The 20,919-nt window shown below is 34.2% G+C and overlaps 1 protein-coding gene across 1 annotated transcript; it reads right to left on the bottom strand.

Moving 5' to 3' along the window:
• Window positions 1-5,351: 5,351 nt before the first annotated feature.
• Window positions 5,352-20,730, bottom strand: LOC138700525 (uncharacterized). Its single transcript, XM_069827122.1, has 5 exons — window positions 20,617-20,730; window positions 16,809-16,980; window positions 11,795-11,877; window positions 8,386-8,521; window positions 5,352-6,437 (listed from the first exon to the last, which is right to left on the bottom strand). Exons 1-5 carry the CDS (start codon window positions 20,665-20,667, stop codon window positions 5,641-5,643), a joined length of 1,239 nt encoding a protein of 412 aa, XP_069683223.1. The 5' UTR covers window positions 20,668-20,730; the 3' UTR covers window positions 5,352-5,640.
• Window positions 20,731-20,919: the final 189 nt, after the last annotated feature.

Genomic DNA, 20,919 nt, shown 5'->3' with positions numbered 1-20,919 from the left:
CCGGCAGAGGGCATATGCGTTCTTCAATTCATGACTACTCTAGAAATTCACATCATGTGCGTGACTACTTGAACAATTTCCAGGGACGTGGATTGGCAGAGGCGGTCCTGTACCTTGGTCTCCTCGATCTCCTGATTTGATCCCTCCGTTTTTTTTTTTTGTGGGGACGATGCGTAATCTTGTTTATGCAACCTCAATTGAATAAGAAGATGATCTGGTGGTCCGGATATTTTCTGCAGCAGGGGAAATGAACGATAATCCTGAAGTCTTTCACCGCTTTAGACAATCCATGTCCCGCCGATGTAGCCTTTGTACACAGGTCAATGGAAGTATTTTTTAACATTTTTTTTTCAGTAATTTTGGTGCGTAAAAGTTTTATGAGACTCAAGCAATAAAGCATGGTAATGGTTTTCGTTACATTAAAATCTGATGCCCTCGCGAAATAGTGCCTCACAGCAAAATATGACATTAGAGAAAACTGTTTTGGTGTCCCATACCATCTCCCAGAGTTTCTTGGTTCAATTATTTTTCACTCTGTATACTTATCACCATAAGATTAAAATATTTACATTTAATTTTCTCGTAAATGATTCCATTATTTTCTGCCTTAAATGTTTCTATATAATGCACAGTGATCCGTTTCTGAATAAAATTAAAAACTTTCTTCCTATGTAACAAATTTTCATGAAACTTTGTACAGTAGTTACAAGTAGTTTATTTTTTTGTGTACAAATTCTGACTACATTTGTATAAGGGAAACTACCCCGTATAGGGGATTGTAGTTAGAGAAAGTTAATAACTTTTCTCATATGTAACAGATTTTCATGAAACTTTGTACAGTAGTTGTAGGTATACAAACTCTGATTAAGTTTACATAAGGAAAACTACCCCTTATAAGAAATACAGGGACATCATTTTATTTTTACTTCAATTTTTATTGTACCTGAGTTTTTGAATGTACTTCACTCCCACCCCTTCAACCGTCTTCCACACAGCTCCAAGACCGCATATACAGTCATAATAGCCAAGTACGTTCCAAAAATATGTTCGCATTTTCCAGTGACGAAAGAGCTTTCAATATTGAATCATTTTCGCACAGGTACTGTCGTCCATTTGCCTACGTCGTATCCCGGTTTCCCCCACCAGCTTTTATTAGCCAGCTAGTGGCTGGGCTGTCTTAGCTCTTTTCTGAGAACATTAATTTCTGTTAGGAATTGGATGTCTACGTAATATTATACAACTGTTTAAAATAACTTAAATAAAAGGGCCTCGTTAAGTAATTGACTATCACGTGATTTCCCTCCTTTCTACTACCCTACGACATAACCACTTGGACGGACAGTAGATAGTATGTCTGTGTAATTTTATCTTTTCGGACAGAAGATTGAATTTACAGTACGTAAGGTACTCTTTTATAGAGTAGGTACAGAATTATTTCAACATGAGTTACTAGTACGAAGAACTGGTAATTGGAATTAAGTACAATAGTCTATAGTGCGATATTATGCACATTAGAACTGAAGCCTGTATCGAAATGTGTTTAATATCCATATTATGATTATTTTTCAATTTAACTTCATTCTCTATATTGTACGCTAATGTGTTGTAGACAGTATAATATACACTGTATAATGAATACGTCCACATGGACAGCTCAGTTCGTGAGTAAAAACACTCATTGTTAATACTGTATTGTATTTTGATTAAACAAAAACCTAATGAAAATGATGAAACTCAAAAGCGCAATATTTCCTAGTTTACGTAAATGGATGAACTACTTTCCTTCCCTCCTATACCTAGTAAAGTGATTTGTTTGTATATTACGTCAGTATCATCGAACTCTAGTCGTGGAAGGGGATAGCAAATGGCATTGATCCAGAGGTATAGACAAGATAATATTAAAAATGTTAGTAAAAATAAAATGATGTCCCTGTACTTTTACTTACTTATGACTTTTAAGGAACCCGTAGGTTCATTGCCGCCCTCACATAAGCCTGCCATCGGTCCCTATCCTGTGCAAGATTAATCCAGTCTCTATCATTATATCCCACCTCCTTCAAATCCATTTTAATATTATCCTCCCACCGGCGTCTCGGTCTCCCCAAAGGTCTGCCCATCTCAAAAGTCTGGATTTAATGTTCTAATTATGTAAGGTGAAGAATACAATGCGTGCAGTTCTGCGTTGTGTAACTTTCTCCATTCTCCTGTAACTTCATCCCTCTTAGCCCCAAATATTTTCCTAAGAACATTATTCTCAAACACCCCTAATCTCTGTTCCTCTCTCAAAATGAGAATCCAAGTTCCACAACAATACCGAATAACCGGTACCTAATGTAACTGTTTTTATACTTTCTAACTTTCAGATTTTTTGACAGTAGACTAGATGACAAAAGCTTCTCAACCGAATAATAACAGGATGTGTAAGTGAAACTCTGTATGGATATGTTTATTCAGTGGCGTATGTGAGTGAACTAATAAATAGAATTATTTCAGTGCAAATGGTGCAATAGTCTGTTTATATATTTTATGCATTTATACTGTAGAACAAATTAGATGCAGAAGTCAATCTGACGGCATAAAAAATTCCAACTGCATTATGTTAAAATATTTATTATTTTCAGGATTAAAGGCTTCTGTTTTATGTTTAATACATTCATTCTGCAGAATTTATTTCATGAACAGGCAATATTATTCGAAAAGCTTTCAGACTTGTGTCTCTTATTATACACCAGTAACTTAAATAATAATTATTGAAATGAAATAAATATATAAAATATGAAGCTATAACTTAAGTTTCTGCATATACTGGATATAAAACGAGATTCATTAAAGAATAGCGCCTGCATAAATGTATCACAGTCTGTATTGTATATAAACAAATAGCCTGAATAATGACATCCACTACACAACAAAAAGAAACTTTCCTTAACATAAAAAACGAAACGTGGACGGATCCTTTGCACTATTCTTTACAATACTGTTGTGGAATATTTACTTGAAGCTGACAGTTAACGTCGTATGAACAGAGCACCAGAACTTAGAAGTTGCAGGTGCAAGTCACGTATTATTTTAATGTGATTGTGTGAAGTTCTTGAATTTTAAATTAGATATGGTACTGAAAGTAACATTTCTCTTTTCTCTTGTACTCTTCAAATATTCTCCAGTAAGTAGCTTTGTAAGTTCTTCCATACCTTTATATATATATTTTTTTTTCATGTTCTCACACCTCGTGAACGATATAGATCAAAATTGGCTCAATTTTAGCGCGAAAGAGCTTCGTAGCTATTTCGAGGAAGGTCACCTGTTCCATACTTGTGTAAGTTATCTAGCTCGAAAACTATCTACTATAAGCAAAGAGGAATAATTCAGTACGTTAACAGTATTACGTATTTGAAAAAAGTTTCAATCTATGCGAATTTAACTGCTGTCTCCTCTACATAATTACAATATCACGAAAATAACATTTTATATGAGTTAACTCGTAATTGTGGATTTATTACAGACTATTTTTCGGTTTTATTTGTAAGGGACATATTTTACGTGCATTACACGAGTACATAGATAAACCATTATAACTTTTACTTCTCCTGTAATACACGCTTTCGTACCACTGCGACATATGAGAGAGAGGATGTTAGAGAATTTTCTCACCCTCGACGTCCTCTCAGTGAGCTCTATATTAAACAGGAAACACCACCGCAATGCTCTTTCCCGTCTGAAAGCGTGACTGTAGACGCGATATTGGAGAGGGTATTGCTTTCTCTTTCTAACTAATGTGTTTCAACGGGTCTTTCGTGAGGTTCATGTTGCACATGCGCGGTAAGCAATAAAAATACCGTTATTGTGTACGATGGTATTCACTGCAAGAAAGACAAGGACAACACTATGTTAGAAAGAGATATCAATACGCTCAGGCGCACAGCAATAGCGTCACGCTTTTTAAAGCATTGAGTTGTGCCTCCTGTCATCTCCGACTCCTATACATAGCTTCTGCGTCCGCTAAATATCTAACCCTGTGTTGACGTAAATAGTGACGTATTTGGTGGTGTATGCTCATGTTCGTAAAACTTCGAAAAAAAAAAACCGAATGGTACACGTATTTCTTTAACGTAAGGTTCTTGTTTGTTGTTTCTATTATATTTCCCGCTCCGTTAACATTTATCGCAGCGGTTGTCAGCACAAAGCACCCTGGGGCTAGCGTCTCTTAGCCGCGAAGAACACAGTGCACCATGATGCACTAGTAGCTGCTCTCTACCTCTTCCTGCTGCACGATGGGGTACACAGGACAGCTCCGCTTACCCTTTGAACATTTCAGCGAGTGCTGACGACCACTGATTTATTATGTCGTAGCTCCTACGATAGTCAATCGATCGCGCTGTAATTTTTTTAATTGATAGCTCAATGCAGAAAGCATAGAAAATAATTCGAAATGAAAATTTTTTTTAAAGGTGAGAAAAAAATACTAACTTCGATGTTATCTGTTCAGAATAGACTATTACATTTTCAAAACTTGGTAAGCGGCAAACTCTTTTCTTTTTCAGAATAGATGGGAGGATTGCTCAAAATTTTGATTGGTTTCAGAGTTACGGCGAGTTAAACAAAGGAGTCTTTTCTTGGCGGAGTACTAAAGACTGAACTTTTGTCTGTTGAAATCTCAACACACTTCACTTCACTTCATCTGTAGACCTAATAGTAAAAATAGGCTGGGGGTGATAGTACGGAGTTTCAGTGCTGATCTAGGTTCTAAGGCCATGGGGCTCTCGTTTCGGACTTACCTACGGGGCCCGTGAAGGATGGCTTGCATTTCAACGTCGGATATATGAATGCCATCTTGGCCATCCGTCGGACTTCATCAATCCTCACATATAGAGCATACATACAACGACCTAAATCGGTCTAAGTGCAAGGATCCATCCTAGAGCTAGGTCTCGTGAAATCAAGGAACATAATAGAAACTGATTAATCAGTTTCAGGAATTCTTTATACACATTTGTGTGAGAGTAAATATATTCAAGTGTAAACATTTTATACCTCATAACTTAAATGAGCTACAGAGAACTGACGTTTGTATAGACACAAGTTCAATACTTGGCCTGCGGCACTGTGGGTTAAATAAAGTTTCTATTTCGAGAATTTGAACAAACCTAGTTTGATTTCAGTCAGAAAATGACATTTTAATTTACGTCTCAATTGGGTCTGTCCTCATTTTTTCAGTTGCCTTTAGTCTTGCTGATCGAAGAACTTGCAGTACCCCGCTACTTGCAATTATCTCAGTTTAAATTCAACCATAAGAATTGTTCCAAAATTACAATTATTGTAAGTATATTGATTAGAGAAGATACAAGATTCTTTATTTCTATAAAGTTACCTTTTATTTCGATACAGTGACCTTAAAATATAATATTAAAAAAATTAAAACACAATTTGTAAAGAGATTTAAAAATTAACCTGAGATGAACACTTAAAAGCATTTAATTTAATACTAAGTCACAATTAAATTAAAACATTTTCTACTACAAAAGTTAAGAGTAAAAATCTACATGGAATGAAAACTTAAAAGCGTACAATTTAACACAAACACATAATTAAAATTCTAAAACATTCTACTACAAAATTAAAAGAAGCATTTTCAATTTCACGCTAGCTTAAGGAATATGATCTACATTCCGGCTTTTGCATATCTTCCTTCAGTTCTTCAGTCTTGTCAGAGGCAGAAACTTCAATAGGATCAGCAGATTTCATCTCTAAATTTACACGCTGAGAGGCGGACATCCCATGGATAGCCACGGGAGCACTGGACTTAATTTCACTTTCTTCACCAACAGTTTCCTTCACTGCCCACGAGGTGCTTGCTTCAGCACCATCGTGCTCAGTGGATACACCTTCACCCAATTCCTCAGCTTCATTAACTTGGGAATTAACTGAAACGTGCACTTCAGCATTGCCACCACCTACATTATCACTTCGAGTAATAAGTTCTGCATTATCAGCATGACAATCATCAGTATTCTCTCCACCATTTTGATCTGAGCGTCGGGCAGACACCCCATGGCTAGCCTCGGGAACACTGGACTTCATTTCCCTTTCTTCACCAACAGTTTCCTTCACGGCCCACGAAGTGCTTGGTCCAGCATAATCGAGCTCAGTGGATACGCCTTCACCCAGTTCCTCAGCTTCATTAACTTGAGAATTCACTGAAGCGTACACTTCAGCATAAGCACCACCTATAGGCCTATCGTCACTTCGAGTAGAAAGTTGTACATTATCAGCAATATTCTCTCCACCATTTTGATTTGAGCATCTGTTGAGAAATTCTTGAAGTCTGCGTACGCCTGGAGGTCTCCAGTTCCTAATCACTTCCACGGCTACATGCAGATATCCTTCAGGCCAACTGATTGCTGCTTTGTACACAATGATCACGCTTCCAACAGTGTATGCTGTAACATAAGTTTTTGTACAGTTTACATCTATGACAGAAACAATGCTTATTTCAAGTTTAGTAATACATTAATTATCGAGAAGTAGATGTGAACAATGTGTCTGATTTGAACAAAAAGTATTGAATATTACAAGGTAGTATGTAACCCACAAGAAACAGGCTAATTTAAGGACTGTCTAAATATTAAAACAGAAACATATACTTTTTTAAGTATAAAACCTATCTTTTGTTAAATATATTCATAAAATAAAGGCATTCATTTTATTGATATAAAATAACAAAAGGTAAGCTTTAGACTTAAAACAAAAATTGTAGATTATATGTTTATCAACAAAACTTCTCAGAACATCAAACATGAATTGTAAAATAATTGATGCAAGTCAAGCAAAATTATATACGTAATATATAAACCTAAAGACAAAATTACACAACAAAACGGCAAACGTATGAAGGGTAGAGTATAGAGAAAGAACCAACTTTTTCCACTTCAGCAAGTTGTTCAGGAAAGCAATTTAAAGTCAGAGTATGGCAAATCTAAAATCTGTCGTAACACTTAGGTTGTTCACATTATCACAGTGTTTCATTCATAGAATTAAACTACATGGAATTCTACTCCACTTAACATGCATAACTATATATAAAGAACAGAACTCGTTCTTTCCCTACAGTACCCTTCATACAGTTTAACCGGAAATGTATGGAAAACAAAATTATACCAAATTATGCCGTTATCAAAATAAAAATAAAAATAAATTCAGCTATCAAAACAAAAGCTTTAGCAGGAACAAATCGCTCTTATATTGACTTCTGTATGATAGGTCGTCATAAAGTTGAACGTACTTTATGTGTTGCAGCTTAATCGTGTACTGAAAAACTGTTTTGTGTGTGTTGTTGCAATGGAACGGGCGTATGGATACAGAACTACTTTCGACAGACTATAGGTTTGTTCCAGCAAGCAATTCAGAACGCGTTCCTAACTAATACCGAACTTCTTTCGATGCATGCGCCAGTTGTGCACGGTGTCAGAACTAGTTCAGAATTTTACCACAGTCTAGTATTACTCGACCAAGGCCAGTGGAGTCCTACAACCCGGAGCCGTGGCGCTACTGCTCCTGCGTTCGTAATACCGCATCGCGATAGTTCACATTACGCCCGCGGCTCCACTCGCCTTGGTCGAGTAATACATACAGTCACTAAGCTTGAGGTGATTTTTTGCATTTCTCGCGATCCTAGTGACTAGCAACTAAAGCTCAACTGTCATTGGATGCATTCCCTACCTATTGAGCTTCGTGACTATGTACTAGACTAGACTGTGATTTTACGTTGTTGAAATGTTACTTTAGCTCTTCTTCCACGGCCTTCGGAGTTTGTCATATTAAAATTATGTTCATCTTCCGAACTTAGTTCATCGTAAAAATATATCGCCATCACCTTTCAAATTACTCATGATTGACTATTTCTTTTATTTTAATCAGCCTAGTCTCGAAGCATTTTAACCGTAACTTCAGCTTAAACCAACTGCGCATGCGTCAGAAGTTCAGAATTCCCAGGTACTGCTCTTAATCTAAAACCAATTTCACTCGTTCCGCTCGAGTTCTAAAGCACGTTGGAACAGAGAACTGGGAGTGCAGTCTCGGTTCGGAATCAATTCTAATCTTGTTGGAACACACATTGAGCTACTGAGCATGAGCAGGCAGTTCAGAATCGATTCTGAACCGTGCTATTATGTGAAATAGAGAGTTTCGTAATAGTAATAAATTTTTATTAATTAACATTTTGCTTTTCATGTAATATTTATTAATGAAGAATTCTTCTGTGGTGTTGATGAGTGTTTTCATTACAGATTTTGAATATTTGTAAAATAAATGTACTATTAATTACAATTCAACGCGTGGAAGTATTACCCACTAATCTATAAAAAATCGTTTTTTTAACTGCGAACTTACCGAAATTTAAAAAAGCTTTTATCATCACATTTTTCATGATGGAAGCCTTCGTGACGTAGTATATGAAGCCAAACATTTGTATGATTATACTGACAGTCTTGCACGCGAACCACGCCATAACGAATCCCGTAGACTTCTGCACATATGAACAGAGACAAGAATCAGATTATGTGTACTACTTAGTAAGATACAATCAATTGAATTAATTCCATCACATTTTAAAATCATATTTACAGTCAATACTTCATTCCCCTGCCACTGTTATATAGGGACATCATGTTATTTTTACTTCAATTTTTATTGTGCCTGAGTTTTTGAATGTACTTCGCTCCCACCCCTTCTACTAATGAAGTTCAACCGTCCTCCACACAGATCCAAGACCACATATACAGTCATAGTAGCCGTACAGTCATAGTAAACAGTACGTTCCAAAAATATGTTCGCGTTTTCCAGTGACGAAAGAGCTTTCAATATTGCATCATTTTCCATTTGCCTACTTCGCATCCCGGTTTCCCCCCCACCTGCTTCTATTCGCCTCTCTGTAAATGCTAGTGTCTGGGCTCTTAGATCTTTTCTGAGAACATTAATTTCTGTTAGGAATTGGACGCCTACGTAATATTATACAACTGTTTAAAATAACTTAAATAAAAGGGCCTCGTTAAGTAATTAACTGTCACGTGATTTCCTCCCTTTCTACGACGCTGCGACGTAACCACTTGGACGGACAGTAGATAGCATGCCTGAGTAATTTTATCTTTTCGGATCGGGCAGAAGTGAAGATTGAATTTACAGTACGTAAGGTCTCTTTTATAGAGTAGGTATAGAATTATTTCAACACGAGTTACTGATACGAAGTACGAACCTGGTAATTGGAATTGCGTACAATAGTCTATAGTGCGATAATATGCACATTAAAACTGAAGCTTGTATCGAAATGAACGGCCACCATTTTCAAAAATGTGTTTAAATATCCATATTATGATTATTTTTCAATTTAACTTAATTCTCTACAGTGTACGCTAATGTGCTGTAGACAGTTATACACTGCATAATGAATACGTCCGCATGGAAAGATCAGTTCGTAAGTAAAAACACTCATTGTTAATACTGTACTGTATTTTGATTAAACGAAAACCTAATGAAAATTATCAAATTCAAAATCGCGATATTTCCTTGTTTACTTAAATGGATTAACTACTTTTCTTCCCTCCTATAGCTAGTAAAGTGATGTGTTTGTATGACGCCAGTATCATCGAACTCCAGTCGTTTAAGGGGGTTTCCGGTTCTTAATCGTTGATCCAAAGGTATAGCCAGGTTAATATTAGAATTGTTAGTAAAAATAAAACGATGTCCCTGTACAAGTAAGCATAATAAGACAGATAGCCATTCCTATGAACAGTGACGTGCCGCTGCACTTCTGAAATGTTGACGTTTATTGCGAACGAGTTGTACCCAATTGTGTGGCTGCTATTCTAGCATGAACATTACTTAAAATCTGAGTACAAAACACAGGCGAGTCAAGAGTCGCACGTGACGGTGGGGATGGAGGTGGAATACGGAGTTTCCTTGTCAATGTGCAACTAAGGAACGAGATGGCATTAATGGAGTCCAGTGTACAATTTACTAAACGTAGATTTATATTATGCAAATTGAAGATAAAAATTAACATTGTTATATGTATCATTATTTTTACCCCAGCTTGGGGTTCCGTAATAAAAAGGATGATCACGTAAGTTTTATTAAAATGGTTAAATTTTTTTAACATTAATATCTTTAAAATAATTGGGAAAGTAAAATATTCATTCTCTAACTACAATTTTGTTATAGGTACAATAAATTTATTGAGAAATCATATTTATCCTGAGAAAGTGAAAAAAAAAAAATAATAATATGCCAACACTTTGAACTTCAATGCCGTGAACTTCACGAAATTCAGAATAGGCCTACAAGATTTTGATTAGTGGAAATTAGTGTGATAAATTTTACAGTCTGATCAAACATTCGAATATTATACAATATATTATTTATTAGTTTACTTTAATGATAGTAAGAAGGCACTTAATGCACTATAGTTTTAAAGTATCGAAAGCTTGATGATGCATATTTTTAATGAAACTAAATCAACAAAAATTTGTTCTAAAAATGTTTATTAGTTTATATTTAGAATTTTATGTGCAGTAATTTTACCCATTTCGTTATAGGCTATATATTTTAAAATTTTTTTAAATTATCAATTACTACTAGTTAAAAATAATTATGAAAGCTCCGTATGAAACGAGATCTTATCAATATGAATTATGAGTCAACCGTAGCAAAACTCCATTTGGATACTAACAAAGTGTACAGAGTGCATTTATAATTTACATTAAGCGATATGAAAATACGACTTGGTTCTATAAACTGACAAAAATTCTCTACACAATAAATGCACATATCTTTGTGAAAATCACAACCTGCATAAAACATTATAGAAAATTTAAAGAAACATAACAAAACATCGCTTTTAGGTGCATCGAATGTTTACGGTACCAAGAGAAATCAGCGAGAAACTAAAAATAATGTATACAATGTGTTGTTTCTTTATGCGAAAAGTAACAACTGAAGAAAAGAAAACTTAATTGGCGACATTTTTAAATTAGTGTACTAATTTATTTAAAGATGCTATGTGAACTAATTAGATATTTAGCGTCCATTGGCTTGGTAATAGTGAGATTATATTTTCCAAATGATACCGAAGATGCTCTCTGGAATTACCCGAGATTCACAGTTTGAAAAAAAAAAACTTCCCTAGAACCCAACCAGTGATCAGACCAAGTAGGAATATAACCCTCGCCTGATCCCAGTTACTGATCAGCAAATTTCTCCTACAATCTGAGATACACTTGATGCAGTAGATAGCTGGAAAATCTAAACAAATGTGACCTTGTGTGAATGTTTATATTCTCCACCGGTGGTAAGGTGCTTCTTTTTTCTTTTTATAGATAAGGAATGATTTTCAAGACTATTTAACTCATATGCCAGTTTTCTGATATAGTCTAAACCAATCATGTGTAAGAACGTGTACAAAATAAACCAATCACAGTCATGATTCTGTCCTTACCTGAATTTTATCATCACCTCCCCTAAAGCGATAACATCTCCTTTCATTTTACTTATTATCAGGTCGTCAGTAAATATATTTGCAGTGTGCAATACATACATCTGCATTTATCCATTGTTCATTTCAACTTCAAAATTTAGTGATTTTTCGATATTGATTAAACAATCCCGCGACGAGAAAACTCTCAATGCAAGAGTTCAATACAAGGCGAGGAACATTGAAACAGGACAGCGTTTGAAGAGAGAAGACTGCCGAAGGGAAAACTAAAGACGTTGACAATCGCTACAAAACTATAATTTTATGGATTACCTCGAACGCTGCACAGATGAGCATTGCGCTGGCAGGTAAATTTAAAACAGAGTATAAAACACACAATGCTTCAAATATTCTATCTGCAACAAAAAAGATACTGCTGTAATTATATAAATAATGTTCACAGAAAGTTTAAAAAAGCTAAAAGAAATAGTTCATACCATGCAATAGATGTACAATAGTGGCAAAAAAAACCGGACCGACTCTTGTAGCTGATTTCAGAGCCTTGTTCACTCCAGATCACGATAGACTGGTAACTAAGACTTTCGTGGTTCGAATCCTGCCTGGGAAGGAAACTTTTTTTTTTGTTCCTTATTCAAATTTATTCCCAATACTTTTCGATTACAGCGATATTTTATTACTCAATTAACTTATTCCTAGAACATGAAATTTACCAGCAATCGAAAGATATTGGGAATAAATTTGAATAAGGAACAAAAAAAAAAGTTTCCTTCCCAGGCAGGATTCGAACCACGAAAGTCTTAGTTACCAGTCTATCTTGCTCTGGAGTGAACAAGGCTCTGAAATCAGCTACAAGTGTTGGTCCGGTTTTTTTTGCCACTACTGTACAATGAGGGACATAATAGTAGAACGACTCGAGTTTTTTCTAAGTCAAAGAATGCTACACTGCGCATGCTCCGAGCCGAAAGTTTTCTGCCATGTATTGACGAGATATTCACTTCGGTTTTCTGTTTAAATATCATATATCTATGCTGAGAAAGAATTAAAATTGTAGCCTCTTATGAACCGCGCTTTAAACATTGAAACATTTTCGCCAGCTCAACAATTATGTCCCTCACTGAACATTTTGGTGTGGAAATTTTTGTATTTCAAATTCATCCTACTCATTAAATGTTTAAAATGTTATTGCTTTTCTATTTCAGGAAGTTTCGTAAATTTCCTTATCCACTTCGATTATGTAATGTGGACTTTACATCACTAATAAAAATGTTGTAAACACATTCATTACTTAACTAATTAGGTAATTATACTTACATTACGCAACTAGTTATTACTCAACTGGTTGCGTAATGTGAACCACACATTAAATTACATTACATTAAATAAAATTGATTTTATTTACTATAAACATTAACAATATGTTCACAATTTGTTATATTAATTCCTGCAAATTTTGCAGTATTTTCAATATCCGAATCCTCTTTTGAACTCATTTTAACAATGTTTATTTCTCCTGGTAATGCTGTTCTTCTGTTATAAACAAAAGCCTATCGTGTTCAAAAATAATAAAACAAACGAATTAGCTCTCGCAGGAAAAAACTAATAATAATACAATCATCTCTCCACAAAAGACACGTTCAAAACTAATAACAATAATTTTATTAAAAAATAACTTTTTATCAAAGTGGATAAAACATTGTAATATAAGCCTATACTTATCGTAACTTCATATTACAATACTAGACTAGTTATCAAACTCGGCCCGAGACCTCACTTGACAACTTTCCAGTCTCGTGTTGTAATATGAAACCTTCGTATCGTAAAACAACGATTATCACTTTTGCTTTTCTATGAAAAGCATAGCATCAGATATTTATGAAATTAAGGAAATTATGCAAGTAATGTCAGAATTAATATAGAAATCCTATGAACAGTAATGATTTCAGCATTCATGAAACATACCAAAATAATTTACCAACAGAGACAAATTTGTAGGATTTGAATTATTGCTTATTATTACAGTTCAGATTTTTGTAATGAAATTTAAATTTAATAATTTGTACTGTAAGTTAGATTTTGTTAATGAAAATTATATCATTTTGTCTCTACTACTGATTTTCGTTTAAATTTACATTTTTATTGCACTGACTGACATAGCTTCTTTATGTAACGGGATCGTAACGGCATTTGTAAACAATTTTTATTATATGGTTTGGAAATTAATAGCGAGATTTACAAAAGAAATTGAAGGAAAAGAAGAAAACATAAGGAAACTAAAACAAGAGAACACTAAATTACAAACGAGAGTTAAAAATTTGGAGGACTATCAGACAAGGAACAACATAATTATTTTCCGAATGAAAGAAAATCGGAAAGGAGATGAGATAGGAACGTATAATGCAGTAAGACTCCTGTGCCGTGAGAGTTTCGGGCTGAACCAGAATGATGACCAAATTGACGAACCAATTAAACTTAGAAGAGAGGGAAATCTACCTATTAAAATAAATTTGAGACATATCAGACAGAAGAAGATAAGAATCGATCGGAAATACAGCAGAGAAACGAGAAACAAGAGGAAGATGTTAATATCGTTCTGAAAGAAGCGTAAGATATACATTGAGCTGTATTAATGAAGGACAAGCTCATGATAAATAGTAAAATATTCGACTCAGATTGTACTCGGCATAACTTCTCATCACAAGAGTCTATGATTAGAGAATTTCCTATGAGATAGAAAAACAGAGTGCACAATAAAAAGAAGAGTACAATGAATCCTGATGAAAAAACTACGAGGAAAAGATGATGACAGTAATCCAGCCGTCATCCAAGGATGATGATAATAATAATAATAATAATAATAATAATAATAATAATAATAATAATAATAATAATAATAATAATAATAATAATAATGTTTTATTTAACCTGGCAGAGTTAAGGCCATACGGCCTTCTCTAACACTCAACCATGAGTCTAACACTCAACTATAACATAGGGAATAAAGGGTACGCAGGACGTCTGTGAGAGTAAAAACGTCAGCACAAACTAGACAGTTGGTGAATTCAAGGCAAAGCGAGGAACGTGACGAAAAGCTTGAAACGAAAAATGATGACCCAATAATAATGGAACTCCGGACTGTGTCTAAGCTGTGGATAACGAATGTCGGCGATCAGAGAGGAAGAGGGCAGAAGAGGATCGAGATTACGAAAAGAAGCTAAAAAAGGGAGAAAGTATTAGGGAGTATAAACGAAGAGAAATGAATAAGAATGGTACATAAATAAATAGAGGAGTAGTATGGAAATAATAAATGATGTGTTGTAAAAATAGAGAAAATGAAAATATATACAAAGGATTTATGGAAAATAGTTGAGAAAGAAGAAATGTGAGTAGGTGGATTTGAGAATCGAAGGAAAAAATGCAAATAACCAATGAAAGCAATATGCAACATTTAAATAGGAAAGAGGGAACAGCAAGGTAGACAGTCTAGTTAGGAGAGGGAATAAGAGAATAGATGGGGAAGAATAGATAGCAATGCATTTAGAACGTAAGGTTAAGGTTATGGTTAAGAATTTTATAATGTAGTAAACATTATTGCGAAGAAAATCAAAATACACGAAATACCGAAGAAGAAGCTTTTATTATATTTATCGTACTATAAATATGTAAGAAATGTTACCGACTTGGCTTATATTGCTAATATAGAGAGCGAACGGAAAGTAACTCCCTTTTGGAAATCGCTAATAAAATAAATGTAGGCCTATATATTAATATAATGTTATGAAATTTACTGGACGTTTTCTTTACAGTGGTAGAAAGTGGCCCAAAAATGCGCATTGCACGACACTGCTGGAAAGAGGTCAGTTGGTCACCAGTTACAAGTCTGGCGTTCCGTCGTATTGGGACAGAGATAGTGACGAACAGTGCACAGGCCTTGCGGTACAGTGGATCCCAAGACCATCAGGAACTACCATTACAAACTCAAGAACACAGAATCTGTGGTTGATACTCGCAGAAATGGCCATCCTTCGACATCCAAGTCAGAGAAAAATGTGCAATTGGTACGAATTATGTGCACCAGAAGCTCTAAGAGGCTTCATCTTAATGTCACAGTCTACCGCTGATAGTTATTGACAGTAATGCAGCTTCCAAGAACGAAAATTTAATTCCTTCTTTGAAACATTTCGGATCGTGTAGCTGCTAAAACCACTTTCACGAGCGGTCTGTCGTGTTGACTTTTAAGGACTTCTAAGGAATATATCTGCAGTGCTTGGGAAAAGTGACATAAATCAGTTTCCACAAACTTTTTTTGATAATTTATTGACAACTTACACTGGTTTATGTCGATTTGATTTTTTTTCTGTTTGAATTATTGTAATGGGAGAAATACGTATTTTTTTACAAGCGAGCAGATATTCCGTAAGTTGCCAATATATTATCAAAAAAAGGTTTGTGGAAAATGATTTATGTCACTTTTCCCGAGCATTGCAGATATTTCATACCAATTTTACATTTTCCTCTCATCTGGCTGTCGAAGGATGATCAATTCACAAATTCTGTGTTTATGAATTGTAATAACAATGCTTAATGGTCTTGGGATCCACCATAGTGCAAGGCTCGTACACTGTTCGCCACCATTCCTGTACCTGTACGACGGAAAGCCAACTTGTAACGAACGGCTAAGAGAGCTCTTTTCTGCAGTATCATGCAATTCGCCATTATGGGTCACTTTGTACCGCTGCGCTGTGAAGAAAACATCCTATAAGTTGTTTCATGATAATACATTAATATTCATTCAGTCATGGTTCTCTGTCCAAGGGCAGGTCTTTCACTGCAAACCCAGCTTTCTCGAATCTTTCATATTTTCTGTCTTCCTTTTAGTCTCCGCATACGATCCATATAGGCTGTCTTAATGTCTTATATTCTGATATCTTATTCTGTCCCTAACTTTTCTCCGTTCACCATTCCTTCCAGTGCATCCTTCAGTAGACAGTGACCCAGTCAATTCATTTTTCTCTTCCTGATCACTTTCTGCACCATTCTTTCTTCACCCACAATCCAACACAGCTTAATTTCTTATACGTTCTGTCCATTTCACATGCTGCTTTCTTCCCCGTATGTATATATTCAAATGCTTACATGAATATAACATTTATTAGAGATTTCCAATAGGGAGTTATTTTCCGCTGACACTATAGCAATGAAATACCTATATTACAAAAATTTGATACTAGGTCTTCGTTCAATAAATAATTTTGAAGATAGACCTATGCATAATAAAAATACAGCAATGCACAAAGATAGTACGAAAAGTCAAATTTGAGATACTTACACTCCACTTCACCAACAGTAACGCTGCCATCTTCCGTAGTCCTATTTATCCTTTGGTTAAATATTTCACGTGGGTAAAATTCATCTACATCTATTCCCAATAATATGGCTATCTTCTGTTTGCCTGTATAATTAGGCATGGGCAATATAAGGATCACTACAATTGCAGCAAGCTGAAAATTACAACAACAAAAAATACCCTTTTTGAAGAAATAAAACAAGCTGTTAGCTTTATATGTTAAATATAGAAAAATTATTATTTCATGTCAACATTTACCTTCCGATCTAATCTTCAGGCCTACGAGTTCTTCAGCTACAGAGCAAAGGCTAGAGAATCACGTAGATTATTTTTTAAAAAATTAGAGATTCTAACCTTAACAAATCAATACAGATACTCTACAATAAATTTCCTCTTATGTAATAAAGAAAATTTTCCAACTAACTCAGCCATACATAGTATAAATACCGGCAGAAGGAATGATTTTCATACGCCATTATCAAATTTATCATGCTTTCAAAGGGGAGTACGTTACATGGCGACAAAATTGTTCAATAGTCTTCCTGAAGACATTAAGAATCATAGCCAAAACCCTGCATTATTTAAGACAAAACTAAAAAATTACTTAATATCTCACACTTTCTATTCTGTAGATGAATTCTTGACATTTCACAGTACTGTGTAAATATTATAATAATATTAAATGGTAAACATATTACATTGTATAAAATATTATTGTTATTAAGGTATTAATTCTGTACATATTTCATATTTGCATTTTATATGTATTGCATTTTATTGTTAAACGTAAGAATTGGACATGTTCTTTATTCATGCTGTAAAGCAAATGTAAGAATATCATGGAACAAATAAATCTATCTATCTATCTATCATGATCATTTTTCAGTTTCTTATATAGGGTGCTATGGATATACGTGTAAATATTTTAACATTTGTTTAGAAGAATGTATGAAAACAATTTACTTTTTCCTCTGCTTTAATAGCTTTTCCATAAATTTGTCACGTATTTTACTGTCTGATGTTTTATGCATGGTCGTACTTTCGTTCTCTGACAGAGGATCGTGGACAAAAACATGACGTTGTTTCCTTTGTTATGCAGCAACGTTTCTGAGACTTTTTAGACTAGTTAAAAGAATATATTAACTTTTTATAACAATTGAGAGATTATTTTATTTCATATGTTTTTTTTATTTAAGTAACAATTTTAAAATGTTAATTTACTCTAATTATTTATTGATAGTTTAGAAGTGAATATTATATCGTTTTTAATGTATATTTCAATTTAGATAAGTTACTTTAAATTATTTCGTTTTATTGCAGCGAAATTCGAACGTAGTACAGTACAAAGTAAATTATTTTAATCACGTGTGTTAATGTAAAAAGGTGATTGTGTTTGGATACACGTTAAATTATTTGATTATCGGTACCTGTTGCACCACAAAAATCATCATAGTAAGCCTGGACGTTAGAAAATCTCCCACAAGCTCCCTACGTAACTAGTCTAGAAGATAGTATTAACTAACTTAAAAGTATGGTATTTTTCCAGTGGCGTATACTGGTTAAAGGGTTTGGGCTACCGCTGAACCTATTATTACACAAAATATATCTAACAATTACTTTAATTTTAATTACTATGGTAAAACTAATAATACAAAATTATTACATTATGTTATATTACAAACTTTTTCTTTTGTAATTTCCTTGGGCTACCGCCGGTAGCCCGCAAAATACGCCCCTAATTTTCATCTCTGAATAATAACTTTGAAGATTGAGAAGTTTTTACATAATGTGGTTCAGTAGACTATATTCGATTATCTCTAAATATTTGTACATGTATCTCATAATATCCTGCTAATATGATCCTTTACAACTTTACATTCTCCACTTTAAAATTCATTTTAGAATCATTTGTCTGTTTTCTTACATGATCAGATCATTCACTTAAAAATGTATCATTTTCTCTGCTTAGAATTTTTCTGCTATAACCAAACTTTTCTTTATCACAAATTAAATTAGGGAATGAAGTATTTATGAACATAAGCGTTCTTATGTTGAAGCAGAAAACCATGAGCGAACCAAAATTCAATAGGTTTTACACGGGACAAAGAAACACCAAAAACGTTGCATGGAATTAATACAAGATCTGTTCTTCAAATGACCATAATGGCTATTATTCCGGTCTGTCGCGATACCAGTATTGTATCCTAAATTAGCTCAGGTGAAGACATCTCCTAAATTATGCAACCAAAATCATTAATTCATAGGCTTTCTACCCTTAACAAGTATTCACGTTGTAAAGTTGGCTAAACTATCTGTACTTAGCCCTTTTCATGAAAATTGAGATTTGTACAAATCGAACTTATTACCAACAGTTTCAGAGGAAGCCTATGAAAGCAAAGTCAATATAGTCAGGATGATTAATATAGTTTTGAACTAAGTCTTTTCAAGTCAATTGGTACAACAAATATCAAGAATAAGATGTATATGAACAATCATTTGCGTTCACTTGGGGCAGTAGTTCCCAAACTTTCGCCACCCAACTCTCGTAACATTTGTGTCCATATTAGCAGAATGTTTGTGATTAATATAGTGTAATGAAGTGATATCGCGGAGCTTACACCTTGGGCTATGAGTATACCAGTTTGGGAAGCATGTGCTTAGGTTAGCAAGAACCTGCTCTAATTTAATATATTTCCATTGTAACCATGAACTAATGGCGCAGCTAGAATCTCACTGTAGCTTTAAGTCTTTTATTAAAGCAAAGGCAATTATTATAATTAAAACTATCATTCAATATGAACTACTAACGCTGGTAGCAAAGTTATGATTCAGTAATTCAATTCAATTTAACCCCTTAGTAGCCAAAGTGTAGGATAGTGAAGTCGAGGATAAAAATTTCTTCATTTAAGAAAGAATGTTTTGTAAATAACTCTTAATTGCAACTAAGACCACGAAAATTTCCTCCATTAAATTATTAAGCCCTTATTTCGAAAGTTTTTTTTTAAGATATTTTATACTAATAAAAAATACACATTTGTATCCACAAACAATTAAAAAAAATAGTCGCCCTTCACAACTCCTTCTAAAAAGACAAGCATGTCACAACTTCAATCTTATTTTATATTTTGCAAGTGTTACCGGTTTATTATTTCTCCAATTTCACAGGTTTTCATTGTAAGGTCCTCGCAATGAGAAGTTGAGTTTACCGATTATCTTTAAAGACCTTCTGTTGAATTATGTCAACATCTTAGACAGTAAAAGTAAGCTATCAAAATTGTTCTAGAACTCTGAACAAATTAATACCTAATAAAACTTCGATATCTCTCCATACTAAACTCTGGAGACAAAACGTACTTAAATCATTGAAACCTTTTCACATTCCTCGGTCTCACGTCACTTAAATATCCCCTCAATTAATCCTCTAATCTTGTCACATACCTCGACCTACCACCTCATTTCACCCATACCGAAACGCAAATGAGACGTCAGTCTCGTATATGGTGTAGGGAGATATCAATACTGACCGCCATACCTTCAAACTGGTCTAATTTCTTCGTACTCAAGATTTATTTTAGTGTAATATACAATACGTGGTGAAAGTGATGTAACTGCACATTGAAGGGGACAATATAATACACAAAAATAAAGGCTAATCTTCGATATCTTCCAACACCATATACGGGATTGAAGTTTTGATTTGATTATTACAGATAAACTAAGTTATTTTTAAGACTGTGTGTTTATTTTGAAACATTAAATTTGTCCAGTTGAAAAGCACATAAAAACTCACCAGGTTTATTAAACCAAGGAACTTTACGATCAGTGTTATCGAGACACACATCCTGCTAGAATTTTAGAACAACCAATACACGCCGACTAACTAATGCTTTCAGAGTACAATGAGAACTGTGGAAGGAGAGGCAGTACTCAGAATCTGCGAGCATTATCCAGGAAAGAAAACTCGAACAACTGCATATATTATAACATTTTATTGGCTAAAAATAGTGAAAGATGCAATCCATAAATTTAATGCGATTAATTTCTTTTTAATTTAAGATCGAAAATAAAAATAATATAATAATCTTCTGTTTAA

The sequence above is a fragment of the Periplaneta americana genome, chromosome 5 (assembly GCF_040183065.1).
Source record: "Periplaneta americana isolate PAMFEO1 chromosome 5, P.americana_PAMFEO1_priV1, whole genome shotgun sequence".
Classification (NCBI taxonomy): Eukaryota; Metazoa; Arthropoda; class Insecta; order Blattodea; family Blattidae; genus Periplaneta; species Periplaneta americana.
This window is presented reverse-complemented; position numbering and strand designations above follow the sequence as displayed.